Source organism: Chlamydotis macqueenii, chromosome 8, assembly GCF_036417535.1.
Source record: "Chlamydotis macqueenii isolate bChlMac1 chromosome 8, bChlMac1.mat, whole genome shotgun sequence".
NCBI lineage: Eukaryota > Metazoa > Chordata > Aves > Otidiformes > Otididae > Chlamydotis > Chlamydotis macqueenii.
Genome location: NC_141563.1, coordinates 25,383,467 through 25,408,070, shown reverse-complemented (window position 1 = coordinate 25,408,070; position 24,604 = coordinate 25,383,467). Strand labels below are relative to the sequence as shown.

At 35.8% G+C, this 24,604-nt stretch overlaps 1 protein-coding gene across 3 annotated transcripts in view; it reads right to left on the bottom strand.

Moving 5' to 3' along the window:
- Positions 1-412: 412 nt before the first annotated feature.
- USP33 (ubiquitin specific peptidase 33) overlaps positions 413-24,604 on the bottom strand; it is a 43,881-nt gene continuing 19,689 nt past the window's right edge. Inside the window, exons 10-24 of one of the 3 annotated variants that reach the window (XM_086753822.1) lie at positions 22,848-23,268; positions 22,327-22,461; positions 19,442-19,554; positions 18,112-18,284; positions 17,906-18,000; positions 17,286-17,319; positions 16,394-16,439; positions 15,461-15,641; positions 14,056-14,182; positions 11,882-12,051; positions 10,321-10,402; positions 6,866-6,974; positions 4,868-4,970; positions 4,012-4,080; positions 413-1,585 (exon numbers count right to left, since the gene is read on the bottom strand). In XM_086753822.1, the coding sequence (XP_086609948.1) occupies positions 1,428-1,585; positions 4,012-4,080; positions 4,868-4,970; positions 6,866-6,974; positions 10,321-10,402; positions 11,882-12,051; positions 14,056-14,182; positions 15,461-15,641; positions 16,394-16,439; positions 17,286-17,319; positions 17,906-18,000; positions 18,112-18,284; positions 19,442-19,554; positions 22,327-22,461; positions 22,848-23,268 (2,016 nt within the window). In that variant the 3' untranslated portion in view covers positions 413-1,427. Of the gene's footprint in view, positions 1,586-4,011; positions 4,116-4,867; positions 4,971-6,865; positions 6,975-10,320; positions 10,403-11,881; positions 12,052-14,055; positions 14,183-15,460; positions 15,642-16,393; positions 16,440-17,285; positions 17,320-17,905; positions 18,001-18,111; positions 18,285-19,441; positions 19,555-22,326; positions 22,462-22,847; positions 23,269-24,604 lie in introns of all 3 variants that reach the window. The other 2 variants (XM_086753823.1, XR_015259242.1) reach the window with 2 other exon arrangements.

The following is a 24,604-nucleotide window of genomic DNA, read 5'->3' as shown; positions in this document are numbered from 1 at the left end:
TTAAGGAAAACATTGAACAAATTGGTAAACTTGACACCATACGGTGATTTAACCAAGAAAGTATTTCCCAAGTTTCCAATTAAGACCATCTTGTAGGAAAAATTCTTCCTGAAGTACGCAGACCTATTAATTGTTTAGCTTTGGTATGTTAGAGAACCTTAAAAATAGCTTAAATGAGATAAAGCCTTAGGGGGAAAAAAATTAAAAATAAGAAAAGAAAAGAAAAAAAAAAGGCGGGGGGGCAAAGAAAAGAGAGTTACATTGGAGCTAGAACTGTCAATATCATTGCCTAAACATGAAGTGGTCAAGAAATACAGTTACATGGGGGTGAGAGCAGTACCACAGCATTACTTCAGAAGTTTTTGTACTGATGTAATAAATGAAAAGTGTTTAAGAAAGCTCCCCCCCCCACTTCCACGGTTTAATTTTTTTTTTGTTTATTGATCCAGCCTTGAATAATGCTGCTTATTTGGTAACAGTATCAGGGAAAAAAAACAAGAACAAGTGCCATGCCGCATTCCAATATGAATTCAGTAAAGTTCTGCATTCTATACATTTTATCCAGCTTCTGACATTACAGGTCACCATGCTGATAAAAGTTTGGAACAATACAATAAAATCCTTGAAATGGAACTGTTTATGAATGTAATTCAAGAGACCAGACAATTTAATTTCTCAAATTTATATCACTCATGTCCATAATATTTTACATTTCACACTTCATGCCAGAGAAGAATAAACCTTTTTGTCACACCTACTATTAAAGACACTAGCCAGGTTTATAGTTACAGAAGACTACAGTAAGATGCAAAATTTACTAGGTAATAAGTTATGACATTTGCTGAGCAAACCCATATTCAATCTACACTAATGTTTGATCCATTCAAATACAGTAAGTATTTGGATGTTATATACTATCCATTTCATATACTTACAGTGCAAAATAAGTGTGAATTTTTTCCTGAGCATTTAGGAAATTAAAATCCTTTTTCTTTATCATTGATTGCAATCAATTTAAGATATACTCCACATACACTTAGGCTTGTCAAGACTATACAATTAAGATGGGTAAAAGTTTGTAGATATCAGAAGCCCAATCAGGAACCAGAAGAACATCTCTAAAATTTGTCCCAGATTTTCAAGTCTAAGGATATAACAGGATTTTGACTTAAACCAAGAAGTTAAGAAATTACATTTTTTTTCCACTGACCAAACACTCCAAAATGTACAAGCCACATGCCTTCCAAAACAGAAATAGCCTCTATTTAAACACATTGTAATACATACTTGAACTTACTATTTTGTAGTTAATGTAATGCCCAGTGAGCTGTGCCTCCAACAGACATAAGAGTAAAACTTTTAGGAATGTATGTTGGGCATTTTGTAAGGAAGCTGGATTCCTTACAAGTTCATCTTTTTCTCAATAGCTAGAGACCATGAGTTTCTAATTCAATCTTCTCCTCTGTTTGCAAGACACCAGGTTCTACTGGAGGAACAGGTGGTCTGAGAATAATCTCTGGACCTCCACCATAGATTGACTGAAGAAAATTCCATGTTTCTTCAGATATTTGTCCATAATCTGCACCTGAAAACATTTTTAAAAATTAATTACTACTTAGAATAATTCTTTCATTATTTCTTTGAAGTCTATAACAGATACAAAAAGAAAAAAGAATATAGATTCAAAATTAAAACCGTAGGCTGAATTTATGCTCTATCTTGTGCCAACTGCCAAACTCAGTGACATATTTTGTGTTAATTTTATACGTCTTGATTCTTACAACTACTTGCTCTAAATTATCCAGTACTTAATATACCTCAAGCATAAAACACATGAAGGTTCTATGATAAACATCTCATCTGATATTTGTCAATCAAGATGACAACTGGTATCTTGGTACACAGGAAACAACGAGTCATATTAATAAAAGGATATACAGTCCCATCAATTACACAGTAAAGTTCAAGGAGTCAAGATTCTTGTTTCATAAAAAAAAAAATTGGTAATAAAGAATAAAAGTGTGAGAACCACAGTGAAGGTCTCAGAACCCCAGAGAGAAACCACTATTCGGACATTAACAGCCCCATTAATGCTTCTTGTATGTAGCGCTCACTGATGAGTCAGCCTGATCTCTCTTAATTCACTGATTAGTCTTTGCTTATGATTCCATTCCTCTGGCTGGAGGTCCCTCTCCTGTCTCAAGTCAGCATCCAACAATCATTTCTGATTTTCTATAACTTTTTATAGTGGCAAAGGGCAAGGGAGCATCAGCACATCACCCCTCTACGTTTTAACACAAGGATCCAGTCTGATACAGTTGAAGTGATTTCTTCACACTAACCTAGGCAGACAGGACAAATTTCTGTTCTACCAGAATAAACCCCCTCTTCTTTAAGCAACTCATTAAAAACATGCCCCTCAACAAATTTTCCGCAATATCCATATTAGATACTATTAATTTGTCTTGTTAAGCCTAATTTCAGCACCCTCCTACCAAAAAAAAAAAAAAAAAAAAAAAGGGTGGGGGGGAGAGCAGTGCTATAACAAGGGGTCTTCTCCCCCTACCTCCTATACTTCTCTGTCCTCACCATCTGCTCCAGTTGGCCTACTACTGTACTTTATGTATAAAAAGTTTCCAAAGAGATAGGGTACGAACAGCTATACATTTCTTTAACTACATTAACTCAACCTTGCAAAGCTTCATCTGGAAGTCATGATGCAGATGCTATGCCAGTACTAATGATGTTATGCCTCAGTTTTACTCATTTAGATTCAGGTTCTCAAAAAAACCAACTCCATCTCTGTAGGCACAGTGCTTACTTCTTCACTCCCTTATCCAGATTCCAGCTCTTCTAATGGTCAGGTTTAACTGAACAGGCACAGAGAACTAATGCAATGGGGTCAGGACCACTGGATCACAGAAATATGTAATACTGTACACTATTTGTGGCACTCCCACCACTTCTTTCAAGACTTATAAGACAAATTTTCCACAGCCTATTCATCTGCATTTCTACTCAAGTTCTAATTTGAATCAATGTAGATGAAGGTAAGTCAGCAACTGGCTAATTTGCTATCAGTTATTGATTCTAAAATGATTTTTTTTTTCCTAGATGTCAGTCAGATGCTTTATACCTTGTATTTGAATTCTACATTAGCGCTTAAATCATTAAAATGTACTGCAAAAGTCATGAGTACAGGAACTCTATTCTTTTTTAAGTACAGTCTTGATATTTTATAATTGGTGAGGTTTATGCAGAGCCTAGTGGCCTCCAGTGAACTGCCACTGGTAGGTCCACTGTATGCTGCGCATTAAGTTAAATTGGAAAAAAAAATCCAGTTAAATAAAGGTTAATTTTAATGCTGCAATTTTTTTTTTTCAGCTGAGCAACAATGAATTTAAATATTCATAGGAAGTCTAAACTCCTGATAAAGCAGACCATATTAGATTTTTTTTTTTTTCTCTGTACCTGCAAATTTCAAATAAATGGTATTAAGCATCTGACTGTGAAGGATAACAAAGAAATCTGTATCTTTAAAAGCTAGAGAAGTTTTTGCAATGTACAGTGGCAAATAACTTGCAGAACAATGACCAACAACATGTACTTACTGTGGTTTATTTCCCTGTGTCACAAGTAGCTCTCAATTAAAATTAGGTTTCAAGCTTCAAAAAACTACATAGAGATAATATGATACAGTCTAAAAGCCAAGCATCTCCCAATTTACATTAAGAAAACCCAAATCAAATGGTACAAAACTAAAGCACACTTTCACAATTTTAAGCTACTCTGCACATCCTTCTACACTCTCATCTGTATTTGGATTAGTTTATTACAGATACTAATTCTTTACTTTAAGAATAAGCTGCTCCCCAAAAAAGGGCACAACACAGATTTACTAGGAATTACCATTTTATGATAACAGTTTAAAAACCAATTCATAATAAGTTTTCCAAACTTCAGCAAATACATGAGAAGGAGCCCAAAGCTGCAGCAATACTGGACACCTACCTTGCTTTAGCACAGTATTTCCACATTTTGTTACTGCAATCTTAGCATTATCAATAGGACCAGGAGGATCTAGTGTGACAGAAAGATGATTAAAATTGGGAGAGCTGAAAACAAATGGCAGGTTTGAGGTTTTATTTTCAAATGGAAGGAGAAATAGCTTGTTTGTTTAGTGCTTGCTCTTGCACTGCTTAACAGTATGTTCTAAGCTGTTAAAAGCCAATCAGAATTTCAATTAAGAGCAAGTTTTTCAAAGCATTCATGATTACAGTAAGTGTTTAAGTAACGTAAACCACAAATGAATCCTAATTCTTACCCCAGCAAAGTTTTCCTAGAGCAGACTCAGACAAGACTGTAGAACATTCTATCTGTGTTTCCATTTCAAAAGTTTAGAGGCACTTAGAGTAGGCTAAAGTGATATTATTATAGTTGTTACTCAGTTGTCTATGAGTTTAGGTTGGAACAGTGAGGTCACCTTTCCTTCAGAAGCTGCAGCGTTATCTATCAGTTTACACAGTAAAATCCATCCTCACTTGTACTTAGATCAAATTTTCCTGCTGCTCCTAACAGCAAAACCCCTGCAAACAAGCAACATTATTTCCACAACTACCCTATTATCAATTCTTGCGAATTATTTGACTACATTCTGTAATTTGTTTCCTGAATGTATTTGTAACCTATAAAACCTGTATCTTAGATGTTCTTTTTAAGAGTTTCTGTTGCCTTGCCTTCTCCATCTGCTCTTCCTGCAGCCTTCTACCAAAGCAGACACAATTTACTTAAACAGTACCACTACATGACAACAACAACAAAAAAAAAATAAAAGGTTACCGATCTTTTGAAATGGAGCACAACTTACCACTGTCTTTACCCTTTACAAATCCTTCCCATTCTCTGAACCATTGCATACTTATGCAGTAAAACGTTGATGGAGACTCTTCTTCTTGGAATGCTCTATTAAGCTGAAAGGAAAAAGAATCTGTGTTTTTCTGCCTTTTTTTTTTTTTTCTTTAAACCACTGAATTCTTTTAACCACTGTAATTATTAGAAACATAATATGACACTGCTACAGAATGCTTTAAAGAACCGGACCATCAGAACAGTGCACAGCTTGTGATTCCCAAGGTGAAATTTTGATGCAGTGCTAGCCTTCATATTAAAATATGATTTATTCTTTACTCGAAAATTTATATATTTTTTTTTCCCCGAAAACAGCAACAAGTTCTTGTTAAGCACAGACGCTTACCCATCAAACACTACAGGATAATTACTATGGAGGCTGAACTTCCAAGTAGCCAAAGAAAGCAGAAAACTTATTTTTGTAAAATAGAATAAAACAGTGTTTTGAAATATTTGCTCCATAATTTTACAGAAGGTTCTTTGTGTGATGAACTAAATCTTCATTTATGTGAGCATTTCACCTAATACTTTGGACAGATGCCAAGCAAGGGACAGTGAACTGAAGCACTGCGACTTTTCATTATTGTTCTTTGTTTCAGTTTAAAAAACAAAATATTTTTTGTTCCTACTTTTTTTTTTTTTTTAATCACATCCTGGTTTTCTGAGTTTCTGTTGCAAGGTAATGTAAGTGACTGTATAAATTACAAAACTCTGCTAAGTAAAGAGTCTCAGTTGCATTTAACTAAATTTGTTTCTAGCACTATAAAAAACCTCCAATTTTTTAATAATTAAGATTTTAGGAAGTTTAACATTTTATTCTTCTTAAGAGACTACAGATCTTTTCACAATGTTACTAAGAAACACACAAAAGGTCACATAAACTTTAAAACTATTATCTTTTAGCTCTGTGATAGTATAGCCATACTTTCCCCTCAAAGCCATGAACCTAAAGCATCCACACAACTTCTTATGGTTTCAGATAGAGTAAGTTTTGCAATCATTCCCTAAAGCAATCTTTACAGAGGATAACAGAATTTTCTGTGAACCAGTAACAATACTTGCACAATGGTGCACACATAATCAGTGTTTATACTGGAAAAAGACTGAACACAAAAGCAAATGAGGTTGACTCAATGTTGTTAATAATAATTACTATCCAGTGGTGACCTAGGCTAAAGAAAAATAAATTACTAAAAAGTTCAAATCACAGTTAAAATATGTAAAAGCTGGCATAATCTCTAAAGCGCCATTAAAGCACACGCAGAACTGAAGGAACAGCTGCAATGCTATTTCTCTTCCTCTCCTGAATTAAGATAGCAGAAATGGGACTCCAATATGTGCATTTATTTTCACTGAAAACTTCAAAATACATTTTTGATTTAAGAATTACAAAATTATTGCTAGTAGTTATTTTATCAGACTCATGTAAATAATCTCTAACTCATGGAAAATATAGTAGCTGCTCAATAATAATTTTACAGGTCCATTATAATAATACCAAGGTATTTACTTCACACTGCATTATTTCTGTTTGTTTATGCCTCTAATGGTATTTTTAAAATTACAACTAGAGGTACAGATTATTATTAACTTTTTGGTGGTACTGTATTATTGCACTTAAACCTTATCAGATTGCACAGAACAGATCATTGGCAGTGTATCTGCCAAGAACAACTGCTCATGTGGCCGCGCTCTGCTTCCATACTATAGAAAAAACAATTTAAGAAACATATTCAATATTTTCTCTGAGTACATTTCCATATAAACAGTTATCTGGGATATCACAAGACCATTACTGTTGCCAACAGGATATAATGGATTCTATATAAATATACAGATATTTAATAAAGTCTATTTGTTACAAGAATCACCTATGCACTTCTGGTAACCCCTTGGGTCAAGTCATGAGTATCAGGTCATGTCAAAAAGCAGAATGAATAAGTGTTCACTTTTTTACCCGAATAAACATTTCCAATTCATTTTTCCTTCTTTTTTCAATTCTTTCAGACTCTATTTGGCAGGTGTGACAAACATACAGATGGTTAACAGCTGGTCCTCCTCCATACCTGCAGTAAAAGTAAAAAACCATTAACCTTGTAGAAAATAGCATGTAAAAAGATCACGCACCTGTAGACATCACAAGTGTCAGCTTCTTATAATATGTAACAGAAGTCACACTGATCCACAAATGCCATGATTTATTTTAGAATCATAGAATCATTAGGGTTGGAAGGGACCTTTAAAGGCCATCTAGTCCAACCCCCTGCAAGAAGCAGGGACACCCTCAACTACAGCAAGTTGCTCAGAGCCCCGTGCAACCTGGCCTGGAATGTTTCCAGGGATGGGGCTTCCACCACCTCTCCGGGCAACCTGTGCCAGTGTTCCACCACCCTCATTGTAAAAATTTTTTTCCTAATATCTAATCTAAATTCATCTCCCTCTATTTTGAAACCATTACCCAATGTCCTATTACAACAGGCTCTACTGAAGAGTTTTTCCCCATCTTTCATGTAGGCCTCCTTTAGGTACTGGAAGGCTGCTATAAGGTCTCCCCGGAGCCTTCTCTTCTCCAGGCTGAACAGCCCCAACTCTCTCAGCCTGTCCTCATAGGAAAGGTGCTCCAGCCCTCTGATCATCTTTGTGGCCCTCCTCTGGACCCTCTCCAACTGGTCCATGTCCTTCTTATGTTGGGGGCTCCAGAGCTGGACACAGCACTGCAGGTGGGGGGTCTCACCAGAGCGGAGTAGAGGGGCAAAATCCCCTCCCTCTATCTACTGGCCACACTCCTTTTGATGCAGCTCAGGATGCGGTTGGCTTTCTGGGCTGCAAGCGTGCATTGCCAGCTCACGTTTAGCTTCTCATCCACCAGTACCCCTAAGTCCTTCTCCTCAAGGCTGCTCACAATCCATTCTCTGCCCAGCCCGTATTTGTGCTTGGGATTGCCCCGACCCACGTGCAGAACCTTCCTTGCACTTGGCCTTGTTGAACTTCATGAAGTTTGCACGGGCCCACCTCTCCAGCCTGTCAAGGCTCGTAATGAAAGGAATCAAATTACTATTTTCCTACTAATATTTTGTACTCCATCCTAAGCCATAAACACCTTCCAAGCTCTGACTGCCTAAAGCCAGTACAAACCATCTCAAACTCTGCTGCATGGCATACTTCAAAAGGTGTTACTATGGGAAGAACGTGTCAATGAGCAAATAATCTGTTATACATAGACCATGTGTGATTTTACCAAAGGCCTCTAAGAAACAGCTTATGGAACTGTTTCAGCAAGTTTATCTTAAATATGTACTTCCATTCCATTGCAAGCTCTTCATCAGTTTACTACCTCACTGACACCAGGCTCTAAATTTGTTTATTGTTTTGTTCTTAAAAAGTTATTCTCCACGACCTTCCCTTCCATATTTTCCTTATATAAAACTGCATACATGGAAGTCCTCAGAGGGACTGAGAAGCACAGGAGATACGTATACATACGTGTGTGTCTATATATAAATATCATTATGACCATGGGCAGCATTCGCTAGCCTGGAAACTACAAGCCTAATAAAGAAAATATTCTTGAATGACTAGCAGCCTTAAGAGATGCATTTACTATAACAGAAAGGTCGGTTAAAATATGCATTGAGATAAGGATATTCCAGGTCCGACTTCACAGCTGGATAATTATTTTTGTCGGAGCTGTGTTCTCTTCCAATTTTGTTTTTCTTCTAAAATCTCAGATTTCATTCCAAAATCTTACATTAAATGAGATAAAAGAGAATGCTCTCAGGTACAACAACACGAATGAAAGTTCAACATATGAAAGTTCTTAAGCAAGAATGAAAAGTAATTATGTTTATTTAGTGAATAAAATGAAACAAAAATCTGCCTTGGAAGATATTGCTTTTTTTCCCCCTTTTAGACTTGTAAGTTTGTCAGTCCATAAAAATAATTTGGGATGCTAATTTTGTTCCCCAAATACAGAAGTGCTGTATTTTAACTGAAACTTAAATCATTATTTCAGTGCAACAGCACTTGTACGTACAAGCTTTCTGGTATATACTCAATGATCCCAAGTTAACAAAGACATATGTTCCATAAAATGGTCACCTATCACTTAAGTTGTACCTCTGAAGGTGACGCTTTTTCTTTAGACTGCACTGATCAGCTCAAGTTTTTAACTGAAACAGGTCAAGTAAGGATTATACTACATTATCTCGAAGCAACTCTGACCTCAAAGTATTTGGAATTGAGTAGGACTAGTGCCACGAGAGCAGCAAAATAAACGTGTTTGGGACATGGACTGACAAATTGGCATCCTAGATGAATATTTGCTTTTCCTTAATACTATCTCAGTAAAAACCAGCCTCCACCATAGTTGGCTTCCTCACCTTAAATTCTCACCCACTGCAGCCATGGTGCTCTCCCATAATTCCCAGATAACAACAAGACAAAAAGCAAAATATGGTTGCTTCAGAGCTACTCTGTGTTCAAGGGTACATGTGCCAGTCAGGAAGCCAGACAGAACAGGGACTTCTACCTTTCTATCAAATGATTGAAGTGTGACATATTGTTAAAAAAGTTTACAGAGAGAGTAAATTAATGAGAAGTTTAAAAACATTTTCCTTCAAATTTAACAAATATTTCTGCATACAGAAAATGGATAATGCCTTTCTCAGCTGGAAGAGAAAAAAAAACAATACATCTAGGAAAGCAGAAACAAAACTATTGCCAGCTTATTTCCATTTGTCACTTGTGTCCACTGAAACCTTAAAACAAAACAAAAAACACCACACCCAACCCTTTAGCTATAATGCTTAGACGGCAGGAAATTAACAGCTAAAAATATTTAACGCAAGTGCAATACAGAGTCCTTAAGGTCATCAGCAAAGCTCTTCTGCAGCTTTTTGTTACTTTAAAACGAGAACACATCTTGTAAGAATCTCTCCTTTATAAGCAAGCACTTAAACTTGACCTACATTAAAAAGCGTGGAGTAGTTACACGGAATGCTTAGATATAAGTTATTTTGAAGTACTGGCAGCTGAGGCTATGGATTCAAAGCCAACAGAAAAGAAAAGCTGTCTCCAGCCAGCAAGAGAACAGGAAGCTGATACAGAGAGCTCTTTCAAAATACCTCTTGCAAAGCATACTTTTGCTGACCTACTTTGTGTCGTTTTGTACATACCATACATGTTTATTGGTTTAATACTCAAGTATTATCCCAGTAACACACTACTTTATGTAGGCTTTTAGCATTAGTTTGCACAAGTAAATTATACAAGTTGTCCATTTGCAATCTCTTCATTCCTTTCTGCCTAGAGTATATATTTTTCCAAGCCACTAATTTTCAAGTCTGATGTTGCTGCTTGGCGCATATTTGCTCTGTATCACTGGATTTTTTCCATTTACAGTACAGAACTTACCTGCTATACAGATTATCCCATATATTTTGAGGTAGCATTACAACTAGGTCCTCTATGAAGTTTGCTTTGTGTGGAGGAACACCTGCAGAAGCAAAAACAACAAAGAGATTTGTGGGAAAAAAAATAAAAATACAACCTTTCAATGAATTCTGATAAACCATATGAAACAAGTTACACCACAGTATAATCTATTACTGCATTTAAAGAGACTATTCTAACTTTAATTTTTTTTATGAGGCTGAAAAGTTTATAAAAAGCAGAAGCAAACTACATGAAATATTAAAATTTAAGTGGTAGGATCCTTTTCAGGTATGATCCCAAAATGCTTCTTAAGGTATACAATTAAAATGTTAAAGAGTGATTAAATATTTTGTTTATGCACGTAAACACATTAGCAAACTGTCTATTTAAAATTCACTTATTTGCTGCAGACCTTTGTGAATTACTTCAAACAACACGAATGCTTGAAAGTAGTGAAATTCTGAGGGAGGCAGAAACAGAACAGCTTGCAGAATCAGAAGCACTGAGTTGAAGCACACTGTATGCAGTAACACGCTATGCAGGAATTCTTTTGTATAGGGAAGATCTAGCAGTTTGGGCACTCATACAACACGAGTCATCTGCTGTAACCCTGCAAAAGGAAAGCCACAGCCACAAGGGCTCAGATGTACACGCTCTGCAAATTGCTACAGGGGGTACAATATTCCTACATTAAAAGTCTGGTTCAGCAACAGGGGCAGGACCTCTAATTGCTAATCTAATATAGCTGTATTTTTTCATTAGAAAATAGGTATAAGAACAGCATATAGTAATTTCTTGGAATGTCAGCACTCAAATATGGGTATTTCCCCAAATATGTTTTGCTTAATTCTCTCAATTTTTATTAACATGTAAGAATTTTATACTCCTATACAACACATACAGAATTACTACTCTATTTTCACACTGCTATGTGCTGAATACTCTGCATTAGACCAATTTCTTGTTCTGCAGCTTTCAAACCTTCTTGTCACTTCTAGCATGTAGCTGAGAAAAAGATTTAGATTGGTCGACTGAAGTATTGAGGATGACGATAAAGTGAGAGGATTTTTTAAAATAGTAATGTACCTGATGGGGGATAAATATGTGATGGGGGTAAAGCCCATGATGAGGTTCAGAACAACCTGATCTAATTGAAGATGTCCCTGCTCCTGCAGGGAGGTTGGACTACATGACCTTTAAAGGTCCCTTCCAACCCTAACAATTCTATGATTCTATGTTTAGGAAGCAAGCAGATAAGCCAAACTGTTCCTCTTTAAGAATCATGAAAGCTTATAAACTAAATCAAATGTGCAAAGAAAAGAAAAAAGTTACAACTTCACACAGTATAATTTCCAACAAGTCAGCTACTAAAATGAGAGAAATAATTTACTTAGAAGTTATAGTTCTAATTTACCTAAGAAGTTACAGAAGTTATAATACAAACTTACTATACTCGAATTCCTTTAATTAAAACAAATGTACATCCCTGTATAGCTACAAGTCAACAGACAAATTCTTTTAAAATTATAATCAGTCTCACCTCCATGTATACAGAGAAAGTCATTATTTGAAATTGGTCCTGGCTCTGCAAAAGTCTTGAATTTATTTAACCACTGTCTGGAAACATAAAACTGCAGAAGACTTGGTTCCATCATATTCAGTAGACCTGATATCCTCCGCCTCTCTCTCTGTGCTTCTTCATTGCTCTTTCTATTACCGAAACAGACATAATTAAACACATACATATCCTTGCGTACAGTGCTGATAATTTACTTTATGAAAATAAAACTGTACTTTCAAGTAAACTATACTTCAAAGTTCTACTAGCATGAAGTAGTTGACTTAGCATGGGAAAAAACTCGCACCTTTTACACACAGCCAGAGCCACCATCCAAAGGTGAGGCAGGAACCTAGACTGTCACGTTATGGAACTATGTGTCCCAGGAGTCAGTACAGTCAGTACAGAGTGAGAAGGGCAGGAAGGACTGCTTGCTTTGTTAAATGTATGCTTGTCTTGAGTTCTGACAAGCCATGGCACAGGCGTTATCATGCTTACAGGAAAACTTCTGCCTGCTTAGTTCAACAACTCAAAGACCCCTGACAGTTCCCGTTCAACCTACCAGCCCAAGGAAGCAAATAGCTGGACTGCAACAGAGACAGCAGAGGTCATTACTACCACAAGAGAAGGAGACAGGGCTCTGCCCATCTGCCCATTTCCTCCATGTACGTTTCAAGCTAAAGCTTTGCAAGCTGTACTCCTTGGGCAGATGTTCCTTACTTACCTTCAGAAGTAATGTTTAACACTAAGTAAATCGGCTAATTCCCCTACTTTTCCTGTATCCCCCTACTTTTCTCATTGAGGCTGTTGTTGCTGTCCAACTGGAAGTATCTCTGCTCTCCTGTTTTTAGATTGAGGAGAATCTCTCTTCTCCAAAAGCAGGTTTGAACAATTCACCATGCCCTCCAAAAGCCTGACCTGAAACTTCACTCAGCATCACACAAAAGCTGGGCCACCTCAGGTAACTTATGGAGTCAAAGTTAACTCAAATAGCTCACAGAGTCTTCAGGTAAACCTAATAGCTGTAACAACAAGGCTATTTATAGTAAAGCAAAACAAGAGTAGAAGAGGAGGAAGGAACAAATGCTGTGCACCCAATTAAAATATACAACCTGTTTAAATTCAGATCAAAGTTACTTAACAAAAACCTTAAAAGTCTGCAAACGAAATTGGAGTAGGTAAGTTCACTTCCCAACTCTAATTTAAAAATGCATACATATCTCCACTAAGCTTTCTAAAATGTGCTGAAAGAACATTTCTTTTGTGCATGTGGTAATGTTTTGTGGGTATATTATTTTCTAAAATGAAATTTTATAAATGCTGTTCTTTTATTATTTATTTCAGTATGTTTGCCCACAATCAAGTAGTGCATTCTTTCTTAGCAATATATCATGACTTCCACGTTCCTTTTAAAAGACCTACTGAGTCAGACTCACAGGCTGAGCTCAGAGAGTGGCAGGAACAAGCGCTCATAATGAAAGTTAAAACAGTCTCAGAACATACCTCGTTTCTTGTGCGACTCTGACACAATCTATTTCACGGTCAACTTTTAGTGGAAATTTGATCTTAGTACCAGAAATTTAGAATTGAAAATTGAGTTAAGTTGCTTTTATTATTCAAGTACAAAAATTCCTTAGACTGAAAATGCTAATAACATGACTTCTTGCCTTTCATTTCAACCTTCAGGAAAAGATCAGCCTATAAATTCCCTGAAATTAAATTACAACATCGTAAAACCTCTGTTGTTCCACATCCCATCTGCTAAGTACTTTCCAGAATTCCCTTTAGAGCTCTTAACAGTTGGAGTCTGTGTGCAAAACTTCCATGTGCAGAATTCCTTTCCTCTAATTGAAAACAAGGTAATTGGTGGCCAGTTCTAACAGTTGCTTAAAGTTCTCATTCTAGTCATCTTACTATACTTTACTTATGCAGATTTAATTTTCATTAAGTTCTATATATGACTGAGCAGTGACAGAGCAAGTGTTAAGGACATAACTGAAGGATTAAGTCTCCCTCCAACATAGACTTTTCTGGTTGGTCAAATTCTTCCATTATAATTCTTGTGGGGCAGCTAATTTCTGAAAGCTGTCCAACTACTTAAAAAGTTATTTACATATCTGACTAATAGGAGTATGACTGTACTTTTAATTTCTTACCTGTAGAAGAGAACATAGGCTTCTGCATTTTGCACTGTGGATTCTGATACTTCTGTGACACTCTGGTCATCAAATTCATACCACAAATTACTTAAATTGTTGCGACAATAAGCTATATAATGTCCACCTACAGTGTTAGAAGCAAGAGTTATTAAAAAGTGTCCCAAGCTGCTCATTTTACCTCCTTTTCATGTATTGCATACCAAGTCCAAAAAATCCAAGTCTTAATTGGGAGAAACATTAAATCATTAGCAAACAGGACTTTATTATTAACTTCTCTCAACCTCAATATAAGCTTTTTTTTTTTTCTTAATTTCTATCAGCTAGTTTAAAGTTGGACACCACTTTCACCATATTCTTGAACTCTTCAGGCAGCTTGCTGTCTGATGCACTCCTGAACCATGATACTCAAATCAGAGTAAGACTGAACGATTTACCCTAATCAGTTTCCACAATGAACTCTTTTCAAATCTTTGTAAGCTTTATAATAGAAATTAGCATAGATGTGTAAGAGCTACATGATATCAAGACCATACCCAACTGCGTTTTGAAGACTATTCATAATGTATTTTAAATTATTACTATTTTAAAATACATATTCAACTACTATTAATTAAATAATCAAATAACTACTAAACTGATTACAAGAAGCATTATTCAGCAAGCACTAAATGGAAGATGAAAAAGCATCCAGAAAAAATGGAAACAACTTCATCTAAACAAAGGATACCCCAAGTTTGGGGAGTAGCAGGGGGTGGGTAACTTCTGTAAAAACCTATGAAGTTTCTGGCTTCAAACTTTTCTTTCTCCTATTTTCCAGCTCTTATAAATATTGAAAGTACTTGGCCAGGAACTAGCTTGACATATAGCAATAAGACATTTGTTTATTTATTACTACCCATAAATAGCAGTTACTGCCTGTTTTGGGGTTAATTGGCAGCAACCGTCCACAAGAATATCTTTTAAAAAAATTACTGGCATTTTTATGGTGCTTTCTGAACTCTTTCCAAACAAGTAAGACATACAAAGCATCAAAACTCTAGAGAAATAACAGCTGTGTAGAACAGTCAATCAACTGGTCATCTACTGGCATTTAACATTATTTGTGCATTTATACTGCTCACTTTCAACAACGCATATAGGTTTTTTTACTTAATATTCATGGATCTGTTAATTTTTTCCACCTACAATTTTATTTAGGTACGCCATACAATTTCCACAATGTGTCAACTCTTTAAGACCAAGTCATCTTATGGTTCAAGGTAAAAATCACAGGATTTCTCTTCCACATTATAACTACCAATGCTCATCTATTTACCCTTCAGTATATGGATATCATCCTTAAACAGAAGTGCTGATGTGAATATCAACTGCAAAGATAAAACAATATCAACCTCATACTTACTGCTGGCAGTTCCATGATGGCAGATGACAGATAGGAGATCATAAGTCACTATTTGAGCTGGACTGTCCTTCGCAAGAAAAGGCTGAAGATCAAGGCCTTCCAACGGAAAGGACACGTGGGTCCCAATTTTTGTGGAAAACATAAGTTCATGTCTAAATCTTTTGAGATGAATGCACAATATCTGTAAGAAGGATCGACAGATTCCCTCAAGAACTGTATTTGATATTTACTGACAACCCTGCAGTAGGGTGATCCCAAAAGGATCATTTTTCCTCTATGGCCTGAAGGAACTATCACAAGCTCTGTGATTCCATAGTTTTTTGGTTTGGGTTGGTTGGTTGTTTTTTGTTTGTTTTTTTTTTTTTTAAATCAGTTTTGGCTCAAGGAGTTAGAAACGAATTTGTAATTATTGAAGACTTATCTTACCGACAGTGTTAAAAAAAAAAACAGTTTGAACAGTTACTAACATTGATGCAGTAATGAACAACACACCTTTTCTCTTCCTCAGTGCACCTATTGCACAATCTTGTCACAAGGGACATTAATTCTTCCTGATTATTGCAGCCATCAACTCATGTTTTGAAGTGTAATATTTGATTACTTATAAAACATAAAGTTACAAGTATTAGAAAAGACTTCCAGTCTAGCTGTGGTATTTAATTTTATGATCTACAGTATAAATAGGTTCTGCAGGCTGTCAGTAACAGCATAGAAAAAACCACGTTCTTCTAATTTTACTTTTCATGTACAAGGTTCACTTTCTTGCATGGTGAATAATCAAATGTTGCTCACATTCTTAAAAAAAATGCCAATATGAAGATATACTTTCATCATGTAACACTATAAACACAATTTACTCCATGCAACTCATTAGTCTTACCACATTCCTAATCATGCAGAAAAAGTGCTTTAAAGTGCATGTAGTAACAGTACCTCAGGAAATTTTTGCACTTTGCAGAATTTCACTCCATTTCTTAACCTAAGCAAACGAAACAAAAACAAAAATAAAACCAAAACAAAACAACCAATACTTAGTTCTGAAAAGGTTCTAGTTTCTTGTGTTAGATCAGCAAAACTCTAAGCTGAACATTACATTAGTAAATCCAAAAATATTTCTGGAATGAAGACTAGACACAGAGTAGCCCAAATGGATACAAACAATGGTGCTTCGGAAAAAAAGACAATCTGTTCTGCTGAAAAATTCCAAATAGTAAGTACAGATAATCAAGTTCCATCTAGCTGACAGTTTCTCTTAGCATAAAGGATAAAAAGCTTTAAGCTTCATGGAAGCTGATTATTCAGCAAAAGAGAAAAAAGAAACCAACTAAGTTTGTTTAAGATACAACCTACAGCAGCAGATCATGAGTTATACAGCAAGAAATAATACACGTTTTCCATAAAGGGCTGTGAGCAATTTTCAGACCACTTCCATTTCTCAGTTCTTTAGTATTTAAAGACATAATATATTTATTTATTTATAACACACTGAAGTGACCTACTGCATATCAATGAAAACCTGCTAGTAATAAAGAGGGCTAGAAGCTTTTATTTTATCAATCAAAAACAATTTAGAAAAGCCTAAAATTGTAAGGAACATGAAAAAGAATTAAGCACATTTGATTTCAATATGGTACAGTGAGTCAGTGCTTCCTGGCTCCTGCACCTTTGTAATACTAAATTTCTGATAGCCAGAACATAAGGTGGTATCAAACGATTAATAGTACTGCGACACATCCAACAGAAATAAATGCCTCTGGACTAACAGAAGCATTAAATCACTCAAATTAAGACAAGTTAAAACAAACAAAGGCAAAAGCTAGCTTACTTTTTACACCTTCCACAGCTGTACATGTTATCACCTGCAAATATCAGGAAGAAAAACAGTCATTATTCTCTAAATCCAAATACTTAGCTTTCAAGTGCATACATTTGATATAGAAAAGTTTCAAGGAAATTTATCATTATGTTGCATTCATTATTTAACAGTCATTAGAGTGTTGACATAGCAATGAAGTAGAAAGGTTTTTAGGTTTTATGCTTTCAACTATGAAACAGTATAGCATAATCTGAAGAGACAATGCTATATAATTTAAAAGGAAAAGAATTTATTAAGTCCAAATTACAGTTATGAGAATCAGTACTAATATAGTGGCTTTTTAATTTTTTATGAACCTTCAGTTGATATAATTTCATTAAAACAAATTCAGATTTACTTGACATTTCTAAAGCAGCTTTCATGGGCATTTCTTGCCGCAAATATTCAGTTGAGTGAGAAGCTTACCTTTTTGAAATGAATGATCCCATGAGAGCAAGAAATGACTGTATTACAGTCTAACACGTGGCCTTTGCTTAATTGCATGAGGTTAAGAAAATATTAATCATCTTATTGTGACAGAAGGAAAGAAAAAAACCAAGAGAAACATGTTCATGTAATGAACCTCTTACCCTTGAGTTCATCTCTGGTGAAAAAGGCAGCAAGACAATCTTGTAAGGTTACAACTGGACCCCAAAACCAGCTAGGAACACATGAGACAACAAACCTGAAACATCATTGACAGAAAAGAAAGAAAACCAACAAATGTTCTGCCAGAAGAGCAGAAACTGGAATTTCAAAATAGAAAAACAAACAAAACAAGGTAAATATTATTTACCTTTTGAAATATTCCATTAAAAAAGCTATCCATCCCTGGGGAGCATACGCTTCTCCACATGACCCTGCCTTGACTAGAGATGTCTGATGACTTGCAGAATGGAGTTTAGCCAGATCTTCCTTACCTGGAATAGGCAAGGACAGATCCTGAAAGGTCTCCAGTGTTACAGACAGCTAAAGAAGAAAACAAATGAAACAAAATAGAGTTAAGCTTGAAGAGAAAAAGCAATTAAATTTAATTCTGTAAAGTTCACCAGTAACTACTATGTCACTGTATAGTTGAAAATTCCACTAGATAGCAAATTAATGAGATTTAAGAATTCATTTTCTAAAAAAGAAGAAGAAATATCATTTTAGAGTGAAATTGCACATTGTTATCACTGAAACTTTTAAAAAAAATATTATTAATTATTTGTCTTCCTGCTAGTCATACAAAGCACTGTGATTTTTACCTCAGGCTCCTATTATACAAGCTAGTTTCAGAAAACTTCAGCCCATTGTTTTGACAGTATTTTACTCTGACATTATCTTAACCCGATGTAACTCGACCCGCTGCAAAAGACACCTAGCTATGCATTTTCTTTCTCCCATGCTGAACTTTGTGATCATGTAGTTACAGAGTAAAACATCAAGCCAACTTTAAAAATGCTTGTTTGTTTTTTTTGAACTTGCCCACCAGATTACCCTAAGGTCTTGGTATTCTCAGATCTGAAGCAAGGAAAGCAGTAAGGACATGCAACTGCACCAGGGTTAGGTTTAAACTTTATGTTGAGAAACTCATCCTCAATGCAAAGATTTGGATATCCAATATTTTATACAATAAAATTTGCTTTGAAACTAAAGTGGTCCACTAGAAATGTTTAGATAATGGACTCTCTTTAAATTATCATATGTGCTGTTCTAAATAATTCTATGAGCAAATAGTACAGAAAAAACGTCAACTGTTCCTATATTGCACCATATCTTGCAGCAGAGCACAATTTGAGAAAGCCGTTAATGATTCATATAAACCTGTAAAAGTAAGTGTCTACCCGGATTTTTTGAAAGATATGAATTTTCTTAGCCTCAGCCTACCTGATAAGACTGTTACAGACTTTTCAGCTCTGAGTAAATATCCAGCTCAATGAAAGCAAGCTAGTCTAAACATACAGTGCTGGTAGTAGCTGCTATTACTATTTGAGTGAACAAGTAAGAAACAACCTAACCTTTTGAGGAAATGTGTCACAAAAGAATAAAGTTATCAGAGAATCACTGTACTTGTAAAACTGTAAGTATTTGTATTGGGAAAAAAAACCTCAAACATATTAAAAGCTAGAACTTCCCCTTCTTACCCGATCACAAGTCAAGCACTGTACTGAGCTTATTATAGTCCCATCAAATATATCAGAGATAACGCTCCTGTACTTCTTGCGCTTCTTCCTTTTTGGTGACGATATAGTTGAAACTATAAAATGACAAAAACAAAATGCTGAAAGTAATTCAAGATACAGTGTATTCCGACTTCCTCCAACTTTGCATAGCATAACTAGAGATCATGCATATTTAGGATTAAATTATGAGCCACATCCTTTTTCTATTTACTAAATATTTCTTCAAAATTACAGAATCAGATTACTGCTAGTACCAAGCAATTTATATAGGTTCCTCAAGCGGTTTATGGGGGACAAACACTAGAAAATTTTGCCTCTGTTTAAGTAAAACTCAAATTGCTGGTCTTGAAATCTACATCCTACTGCTATGAAATTAATCTTGGCAGGAATCCCCCAAGATATAAACTTAAAAAGGCACATTATATCTGACATTTGATCACATCTTTTTTAATCATGTTTGGCTGAAGAGCTCATATACAAGCTTATTGTATCACAACACTGATGACAGTGGGTTAAGCAGACTAAAATTTAATACTGGAGTTCAGCTTAACAGCAGCTTATTAAAAAAATAAAACTCCAAGCCAATAACATGTGCTGCTGACCCAAATCCACTACTAATTAGGTAAGCACACCAGACCAGTCTCTTGGGCTTTATAAATTACTGGAATGGTAGGCTAAAATGAAGACCACAAAACCTCTTCTGGAGTCAGGACATTACTTAAGAGACCACTCAAAAGTCTTGTAGGAGTCAAAGGCAAACTCTGACAAAATGCTGACAGCCAGTAACAAGATAGGCAGTCAAACATGGAAATAATTACGGTGAAAAGGAAATTTAATTACTCCAATAAGTCTTTCACAGAGAACACAACCTCCCAAGGCTCCTTTGTACATGAGTTTGCCCATAAGTGAGTATTCTTGTCTCTTTACTGTCTCGCAGTACTATATGTTGTCTCTATATCATCCCACACCTAGAAAGATGTCTAAAATAAAAGTCTGAATTAAAAAATATCTCCAGCAGAAAGAACAGCCATTAACAGTAATCTGAAAATCCCTCTTTTTCACAATGCATCAGATATATTTTATTTATCATGGACAGACTGCCTCATACAGTCTTGTGCCCAGAATTCTCTAAGGTTCCTTTCAATCACTTATATTTTGCCACTAAGCTGCTCCAAAATGGTTCTAAAATCTTATTTTATCAGTAATGTGGAGGATGTGCTGTATTTATCCAAACTAACAAACACCAGGAAGAAATGGAAGACACTGGCAAGAAGGGGCATCTTAGAATTGTGGCACCCAACAGACCCCATGTGCTTTCAGCAAGGGGGAAATGGGAGAGAAGGGAATTAGGTGTTGTAATTAGGTATTAGACCCAAGACACAAGTCCTGGCACACTAGGGAATTCTCCTAGCATTATGGGGAATTAAAAAAAATAAAAATCACCCTGTAAGCTTGCAAATAGCTGGCACACTACTCCCTTAGTCAGTTCTGCTGCATATGTAACTGTTCCCTCAACACTCAAAGGTGACCAAGAGTTAAATTATTAGGAAGTGACAAAAATCAATAGCCTAGAATGGAAGAGACCTTTGGATATCATCTCTCTGATCAAAGCAGCTCTAATTGAATTTCAAATACCCTGAACTTCTTGGAGAAGGATATCTCTGAACTCCTGCCTCTGTTCAACCTCTATTCAACCGCTCAATGGAAAGATTTTTTCCTTCCAGCTAACAGAAATTTTCCTTTCTGCAACTTGCATCCATTTCTGTTTGCTGCATGGCTTCAAGAACAGTCTGGCTCTGTCTTCTCTACAACCACCCATAACACAGATTGCAGGAACAGCTCTGCTTTAGCCTTTCTTTCTCCAGGCTGAACAAACCCAGCGTTCTCAGCCTCTCCTTGTACAGCCATCTAGTACCTCTTCTGACAGGCTCACTTCAGTTTGTCTAAAACCTTCCTGTAATGGTGAAGTCAAAACTGGATACAGTAGTACACATGCAGTGTCAAAACTGCTGAACAAATGAACCAAGGTCAATTATTTAAGTCCATTAAATCACTGTCATTCAACATCAATGCTAAAGCATTAAAAGGATAACATGAACATTTTCAGAACTTATCCTGGACAGCCTGTTGAATGAAAGAGGATCACAGTATTAAAGCTGTTGGAGTTTTTGGTTTGGTTTAATACTAGCCTTAAAAGAATGTTCCAAAAGATCAGCTTTTATTAAAATACTGTTAGACAAATAAGGGGGAATCACATATTGCTCCTTGTGCCCTAAAGCTGCGCTGTCTTGTAACTAAAGGCAATAGAAGTCTAAGCATCCTAGATGTTGATAAACACCTCATACTGTGGAAAGTGACAAAAGAAATACTCTACACTGCAAAGGCAGTAACCAGAAACCATTTACAAGTCTATCTACAGTACAGGTACACACGGCTCCTTAAACCTTATTAAACCAAAACGCTGACTTGTTGAACTTCTGCTGAAGAACCAATGTGTGTGTTCTCTGAAAAGCATTGCCCTTCTGTGAGTACTAACTTCTTCCACATTTTCCCTCTCTCCAAACCAGTGTAATTGAAAAAGTTGTCTAAAAATATTATTCCATCCTTTCAAAGCAGAGGCAAATACTATTCATGCTTCAAAAGAATCAGAATTTTACGGAAGTAAAGGGAGTTTTACTATATGTCCAGCTTATATAATGTTCCCTCTCCCCACTGGAAATACAGGGTTAAAGAACCCTACGAACCACACTGTATTGCTAATGCAAGACACAAAAAAACCCCAATAAAATGAAAACTGTAATACAGAGCAATTCAGTACCAGGAGGGAGAAAATAAAGAGCCTATACCTTTTTTGTGGACTGGTGCCAGTGCAGATGAGAATGATTTTGGAGGACTGTTAGATAAGCGTGTGTTCATCACTTCATTTGACGATGGCGTTTGGGCTGCAGATATGTCATTCATGTGGACATCATTGATGTACTCTGCAATTAATATTTGCACTATTTCACAAATTCTACCAAAAAAAAATGTACTGCAGAATGAACAGAGAATGGTTATGTAATTTATTTAACCACACTGTCAGAATACTGGACATTTAGGAATGAAGCACCATTTCAATTCACATACCTTTAAGTTAAGAAAAAAATCGGGTTATCTGAAACCTCAACCAGTACAAATCTTTAGCTTTTGAAGGGAATTCAAATTGAATTCAGAACACAAACTGAAAAAATAAATTAAGAAGGTGCGTTGTTTACACCTACCCTACATGACATATACCCCTCTACTGTATTCTACAATTCATTTCCACTCACACAGATATTCTGGTTAAGAATTTGACTATTTTAACTGCACATTAGTAATGCATTACCTGAGAATCTGCTGTGTATCTGTACTTTGACAGTTCCTTGATTATTCAAAAATTCAGTGATCTCTGAAACAGCATTTGTGTCTTTTTCCAAGTCTTCCATAGAATTTGCTTGTTTAAGCTTGTTGTTTTGTATTTTTTCTTTCTGCCAGTCTTTGGATGTGATTGAGTTGTTATCATCATCCTGAATTAACATGGTTGTTTCTGCAGGATCCTCTAAGACAGGTTTGAAAATAGTGTCATTTTCTGGTTTATCACAGGTACCACAGGATTCACATGGCTGAAAGCCTACATCTGACTGGCTCTTGTCTTCTTCCATACTCTCTTCAACACTCATAGGCTGGGCATCTTCCAGTTCCACAACGGGTTCTTTAAGTTCTTCATGAAGCAAATCCATTAGACAACGCAAAAATTCTTGTGCATCCTAGGATTTCAAACAAGTTTTACAATATTATTGCATTTTATTTGGAAGATATTAAAGTTATATCATGAAATTATATAGATCGTTAAAACAAAACTACAACCGCCTGTTGAAGAAGAATAAAGTTAATTCCTCTGTCCCAGGTCTAATGTTCAAAAGAAAATTCATTTCCAGACAATATATTTGTTTCTTGCATCCATTTTTTGCATGTCACAAATAATCTTATCATACAAGTTTCCTCCAAAACACTTCAATTCCCGAAAAGTTTACTTCAACAACTTTAACAAAAACACTGCCACAGCTTACAAGAATGATGAATGTTACTCAAGCAACTATCAACACTGTGGTCAGACTCCAGCTTTGCCGGTAATGGAATGTTTTAGGGACAGTTTTTTTTAAACCTTATGCAGCATCTTCAGCAAAGCAATCAGAGCCTTGCTTTAACTGGGCATGGAAGTACTCTACTAAAAAGTATTATGATGTACTTAGCCTGACTTTCCAATTGCATCATACTGTCAACAAGATCTTAATTCTTTTTCTCAAGCCTGGACAAGATTCCTCAACTATCAGTGTTTCCACAAAGAGCTATCAAGTATTACTACAAGTCTAATTTGTGTTTGGAAATATCTTAAAAGCCACCAAATTTCAACAATCCATGCAGCAGCTTAGTTCCTGGCAATAGAGAATATCTAATAAAACAACCATGGGAGAAAACAATAGCCTCTTCTTGCCAGCTACTACTGCTTCTATTTTCTTATATCTTCCTTTTGGTATTTTGATTGTTCATAATAACAATTTTTGCTGCTCAATGTTCCCATCTGTCACGGCAATTGCTTATTAAGCTCACAACCGCTGACTGGAAAACATTATTTTTCTTAAAAGCTACAATTATCAGATTTGAGCTTTGGGTTCTGGTAATGAAAAAAAAAAAATCTAACATGCCTATTTGATAGTAATACTTTTACATAAGAAAAAAAAAAAAAGACAGCTCAAACCTTGAGATACAGATTGACTGATAAACACTCTTCATTGAGCAAAAGAATTCCTTTTCTCCCTGAAGATCGCACGTGGCTGCCCAATTGGCTGCCCAACTTGTGAAGCTGGGCAACATAAGAGTGTTGGTCATGACACACTTGCTTTGTTTCAATTGTTGCCATGAAACCTACTAAACAGACAACTGAAGTGTGATCCAGGCAGGATCTAAAAAAAGTTTCTCATTAAAGTGTTGCTCTGCATGGAAAGCCATCCCCATCACTGTTTAAAGCTGTGAGAACCAAGTTTCCATTCAGTTTCTTTCTGGTTATCAACACTGATTTTCTACTTTTCCAGAAATTCAGTG